This window comes from Pholis gunnellus, assembly GCF_910591455.1.
Source record: "Pholis gunnellus genome assembly, chromosome: 3".
NCBI classification, from domain to species: domain Eukaryota; kingdom Metazoa; phylum Chordata; class Actinopteri; order Perciformes; family Pholidae; genus Pholis; species Pholis gunnellus.
In genome coordinates this window covers 27,661,868-27,667,979 of record NC_136529.1, presented here as the reverse complement: position 1 = coordinate 27,667,979, position 6,112 = coordinate 27,661,868, and the positions used below count along the sequence as shown (strand labels likewise).

Genomic DNA, 6,112 nt, shown 5'->3' with positions numbered 1-6,112 from the left:
TATCTTCTTAAATTATAATTATTTCTTTGTTGGATTACGCTGCTTCCCCCCCCACCTCTGTTTGTAGAAATGTGGAGAGCATTTATACTCCCAGGAGAAATAGTTTCCATGTGAGAGACTCTCAACAAGGCTGTGAAGCTGGAATAACAATAAACATGCAGGAGCAGTTTATTTACATGTATGGTGACACACAGCGGTGCAATTTGAGCTTTCTTTACCCGCCTTTTGTCATGCGTGGACCTGACTCCATGTAAATGTTTACCACTTTTACCATAAATTAACAGTGATTGTTATTATAAGAATATATATATATCAAAAATAATGAATTGTCATGTATAGTATGTCGTATTTTATATATATATGTGTTCATTATCGGATGACGACCGACCGGACCGCCTCGTGTGAACAATATTAAAAACGCGCGTGCGTTTATTTAAAGAGCTGGATATAAATGAATGCATTTGGTCGGCATGAAGACTGCGAAGCTCCTGTTACAAGATTCCTCGGAGCTCGCCGAGGAGTTCACGTGAACCGATGCTGGCTCGCGCACTGATTGGCCGACCCGCCTGCACGTGTACCGGCGAATCCATGTCCGTTATGTAACGTGCAGCGACCGGAGAGGAGCTACACGGGGCGGGGAAAAGGGAGGGCTGCGGAATCCGAGAGCGGGGAGTTCATTCATCCCGATGCCCTTTAACAACTTACTAGAACATTTGTATTTATTATTTTTGCATTGTATCTGTTTTATTTCCATGCACACTGTATAGTAATGCTTTGCATTTTTCATGGTTTTAATTTTTTTTGTGCAAAAATGCAAAAAACATTAGTGCGCACAATATAAAATATTATTAAAATGTATTTTAACTATTCACAACATACATTAATAGCCTATGCACGTGCAGCCTATATAAGCTGTTATACCAGTTGCCGGAGAGCTTAATTGTGCATAAGAATAAACCGTTCTGCTTCAAAACTACGTGGATGACAGTTTGAGATAGTTTGTGGTAGTAGTAGTAGTAACGGGCTATAGTGGGAGGAGGAGCTGCTGAGGGACGGATGGTGAAACACCCCTGCAAGAGTTGGAATTGGATGACAACGTGGCTTTAAAAGCATGCAGCCTGTCTACCTGCCCGACTCTCTCTCACCTCCAGCCAGTAAAGACGCAGAGCGGAGTAAACAGGATTGTAAATCATGTGCCTCTAACATGCCTGGAAATATCAAACCGGCTTACCCACCACATTCCACACTAACGAAAAGTGATATTTTAAATATATATATATATATAAAATATATATATGTGCGTTTAATCATACATTCATCAAACACATGTCTTTTTTTTTTCTGAATGCATCTTATAAACAGCTTTATTTTTTAATTGTCTCCAATCTGCGCAGCTCTGATGCGACACAGACAGGCAGACAGACAGGCAGACAGACAGACAGACAGGCAGTAAGACACCCGGCACCTCCTCTCCATCCACGTGTGTTTTCTGTCGTAACTTTTTTTACCCGCCATCATTTTCCTGGAATCCCAACCTTGCAACTGGAGATATCCCTCCGCGGCGCATAGTCCCCCGGCTTCGACGCGAAAACAACCGGACTCGCCCTCGCCCCCGGTTTTTCCGCCACGACTCAATCGAAACGGCGACCGAGGAACGGTTAACGGGCAGCGGGTTTGATTGCCGTTAGTGCCTTTTTACCGGTTTTCGCGTTTTGGCGCGATTTTGGGCCGCAGCGGAAGGACACCGGCTGGTACGCGAGGATATAAACCGAGCGATCCCGACGGCCACACCCACTCTGTCTGCTCTCAGCGGAGGGAAGAATAAATCTGACAGGATATAAACACCATGCTGCCCTGCTCCAACTTTAATTTCACACGCAGAAAATCTCTCCCGAGCCGATAACTCCGCGGTGTTTCCTCTACACACCTCGCTCTCTCCCTGTGGACTGTATTCGGATATTTCGGACGTTTTACGCCATTTTCTTCTTCTTCTCATCTGCGCGTGTCTCCAAAAAGACCATTGAAGGTAAGGCAGCTGCGTAATAGGAGTTAAATTTACGCATGTGGCGTTTTAAAAAGTCATTTCATGGCTGCGTGTTAAATTGTCTTTTTTTTTGTGTATTGCTGGTTTGTAATTTGGCGTTGCATGTGGTTTAACATGTTGTAAATGCATTTGTCGGTTTCACGTGGAGAGCCTGCGTAGCTGAAGCCACGTCGGGGTTTAAATGACCCGTAGCCTACTGCGTACGAGCTGGAATCTGCACATGTTTGGATTTTTATAGTCTTTTGGAGCTTGCTTTTGTGCATTGTCTCGTATGTTTCACACGGAAACACTGAACTAGTGTAGACACATGGTTTCATGCATCTTGACGTTTTCAGTAAATGTGGTCGGAAAGCTGTTAAATTAGAAATGCGTGTTCAGCTCCACCGAGTCTGGTGCAAAGGCATGCAGCCAACGCCACCCGGCGGAGAGGATCCCGCTGAAGTCAAATGTGCGTTCACAACCTCGGTGGGAAATGTGTAGTTTTGTATCTGCCTCGGTTTGTCTGCTCTTACGCAGTGTGTGTACTTTACGCTGGTAGGGCTTGTGAATGGCATGTATGCGATTAACAGTCGTTTAGTGTTATGTTAAGCGTGTGTGTAGGAGGGGGGGGGGGGGGGGGGGGGTGGTGGGGGAAATGTCATCATAAATACTATTAATTATTGTTTTTGGCGCAGACTGGTCTGTATTTGAGTTCTGGCTCCGGTTTCCCAGGCGGTGGTGCTAAAGAAAGGCAGCTTTTAAAAGAACTCCGAGCCTGTCTGCAGCACGCACACTGCTGCTTTGTTCTCCCACACAGGCTGCTATACATGCGCATACCAGAAGTCTCCATAGGAGGAGCACAGGAATCCCCCTCTGTTCCTAGGACTGCTTCTCAGCTCGGGTTTAGGGTATTTATTTAGAAGCAGAGGACTGGTTTTATTTTTTAATTTTTTAATCAGGATTTATTTATTTAAGTTTTTCTTATTATGATGCATTCAGGGTTTATTGGAGGCAGAATAAACTCTGCATGTTCTAGTTGATGTTATCACTAAAGATCTGTGGGACTTTCTTCAATGGTAACTCCGGCTTTGTGCTTTTAAGTATTTAAAATGCGCTGTGAGAGAGTCTAGATGTCCTGCAGGGGGCTGTGTCATGTATGTGAAACAGCAGCAGAGAGTTTTAACTGTTGAGTAACTCCTTGAAAAAAAAAGAGAGGGGGGGGGACAAAAGCCGCCCAGTCTTTATCTTTTAAGGGTTTTTGTTTTCCATGTCAGCAGGCAGCCGGGCTCCAGCTTACCGGCGTTGAGGAGGAAAACATGTAAATTAAAGGTGTAAAGTTTCTGCCCCCGTCTCTCCCAGCTGTTCCTATGATGTCATGGGTGGGGGGAGGGTGCTTATATAAAAAAGTTTTTGGGTGATTTACGCACCTCCTGGGGCGCAATGGGGGCGGGGCTGCAGTGATGTAAACACAGATTAAAGAAGCGCCCCACTGCCGGTGAGAGTCAGTCTGGAGAAACTGGTTTAAACTTTCACTACATCACGTGTTGCTGCTGCGATTTACTGCATACTACTGACACCAGCTGCTACCGGCTCAGCTGCTCTCTGGATTTAAACGTCACTACATCTCTGATTTTTAGTTTTTTGTTTGTTTTATTCTCCAGATTCTGCAAGCAAACATGTTGCAAAGCTTCTCCCAGTCGCAGGACTGGCTTTACACCGAGCCGCTGCTGTTTGACGACGAGTTCTGCCAGAGTTTGATGAAGGACCTCCAGTCGCTGCCGACGCCCCCCCAGTCCCCGCCGATGAAGACCGGGCTGGGAGGCAGCAGCAAGCCCCTGTCCAAGGAGGACCAGCTGAGCTACGTCTCCGACATCCTGCTGGAGGACCACGACATGCAGCTCAACTGGAACTGCGACTTCTTCCACTCCGGTGGTGGCGGCGCCGCCGAGAAGGACGGCGAGCTCAGCCTGCCCTGCTCCCCGCTGGAGGAGAGCGGCGAGGACTGCCTGTGGCAGTGCCTGGCGAGCGACAAGACCCTGGAGGAGAAGCTGGTCTCCACCATGCTGGGCTCCAGCCCGCTGCTGTCCGACATCAACACCAGCATCTTCGAGGAGATCGCCGGATCCACGCTCGACTGCCAGAACCTGATGGAAACCCAGGAGCACAGCGAGGTCACGTCGGACTACGGGTCCACCGGTGGCGAGATGTCCACCTACACATCCAGCGACTCTGGTGAGTTCACGCCTCCTTTTATATCCACTTCTGAGAGCTTTAGCCAGACTGTTTGGACTTCTTATGAGTCTTCAATCAGTGGTTCCGTTAGGATCTTATTTCAACCAAAAATGCATCATTTTTTGTATTTTATTAATGCTTTTAATTTACGACACGCCCACCGTGTCATTGTGCAGCATATCCGTATAAACACTCCTCGCCCCCACAAAAGCCTCGCTGGCAGTTCATTGATAATTCAGTTAGTTTTAGTGGCACAGGGCCCAAATTGTTCTTTGCACTCAGGCTTATCTGGGCGCCGGCCGCCCACCTTTTTTAATCTGCAGAAGCCTTTTTTTTACGACTGGAGGATGTTGTTTCAGCAGCCTGGGCGGGGCTTCAACCCGCCGCTGAGTAGATGAGAGGTTTTAGGAGAGATAATCGACCGAGGAGAAAGGGAGTTAGGGAGGGAGGGTGAGTGAGTCATGTTCGGCGGTAACTGTTGCGGCTCCATCCATTAACTCCTAATGCGTCATTTTACCGACTCGAGCCCTCTGGCATCCTCTGGCTGTGAACCAAAGAGGAAGAGGGCAGACTGGCGTTTACTGAAATGTTATTTTTAGGATCGCTCATTCTGAAAATATAAAAAATTTTACGTTTTTGTATTTTTAACTTTTCAAAATTACACTTTTTTTTCATTTTAACAGCAAATGGCTTTTAATGCACCAATTTGGCCCAAAATACTTAATTTAATATTTAAAGCATTAAAACTGTGTGTGTGTGTGTGTGTGTGTGTGTGTGTGTGTGTGTGTGTGTGTGTGTGTGTGTGTGTGTGTGTGTGTGTGTGTGTGTGTGTGTGTGTGTGTGTGTGTGTGTGTGTGTGCCAAGTACACGCTGGTGTGTTTACAGTCTACACTCTTGTTTGTGGTGTCTCTGAAATGTCGTCACGCCGCGAAGGTCAGAAAACAAATTGGTTGGACTCGTCTCACCATCTCTCGTTTCTTCTTCTTCCCTTACAGAGGAGGAGATTGACGTGGTCACCGTGGTGCGCTGCTCCTCCAGCCCCTCCCCTCGGCCCTCATTGGCCGACCTGTCTGTCCGTCAACAGAAGCAGGAAGAGGAGAAGCGAGCTCTCCAACGCCACCACTTAGAGATCCACCTGCAACACAACTACGCGGCGCCGTGTCCCGCATCGCCGCCACCTTCGTCCTCGTCCAGCAAGCGCTCGCGAGGGAGCGACAGCTCGTCTCGCTTTCACCACTCCTCTCGCAGCTCGTCTTCGTCGTCCTCGTCGCGGTACCACCACCACAACCACCAACACAACTCGACGGAGACGGAGGACGAGGAGGAGCGGCGGCGGACGCACAACGTGATGGAGCGCCAGCGGCGCAACGAGCTGAAGAACTGCTTCGTGCACCTGCGAGACAACGTGCCGGAGCTGTCGCACAACGACAAGGCGTCCAAGGTGGTGATCCTGAAGAAGGCGCGAGACTGCATCTACGGCCTGGAGGACGAGAGCCACAGGCTGCAGTCCAAGAGGGACAGACTCCGATCCAAACAGGAAGAGCTGAAGGCCCGGCTGGAGAAGCTTCGCAGCTAGTAATCGATCCAGAAGAGACTCGTTTTTTTTTTTTTTTTAGCTCTTTGAAGAGACAATGTTTGGGGGGGGGGGGGCGGATAAGGGAAGAGACTTTGTACAAAGAAAACGAGGGTTGGGCCGGGACAAAGGACGGCGTGTCATGCTGAAAAGAGCGCACAAAGTTTTGACATTTCAAGGACTTTCTGGTGACAATAGATCTGGACTGTATAGACTCTCTTGCTGCCATGGACAGAAAACAACACACTCGTTGCCTCAGAGTTGATCATTCTCATGCCTTGACT

At 48.1% G+C, this 6,112-nt stretch overlaps 1 protein-coding gene across 1 annotated transcript; it reads left to right on the top strand.

Annotated features, from left to right (window-relative positions):
- The first annotated feature begins 1,826 nt into the window (after nt 1–1,826).
- mych (myelocytomatosis oncogene homolog) lies at nt 1,827–5,842 on the top strand. The gene is made up of 3 exons (XM_079156799.1): nt 1,827–2,026; nt 3,685–4,255; nt 5,251–5,842. Exons 2-3 carry the CDS (start codon nt 3,700–3,702, stop codon nt 5,829–5,831), a joined length of 1,137 nt encoding a protein of 378 aa, XP_079012925.1. The 5' UTR covers nt 1,827–2,026; nt 3,685–3,699; the 3' UTR covers nt 5,832–5,842.
- The last annotated feature ends 270 nt before the right edge of the window (nt 5,843–6,112 follow it).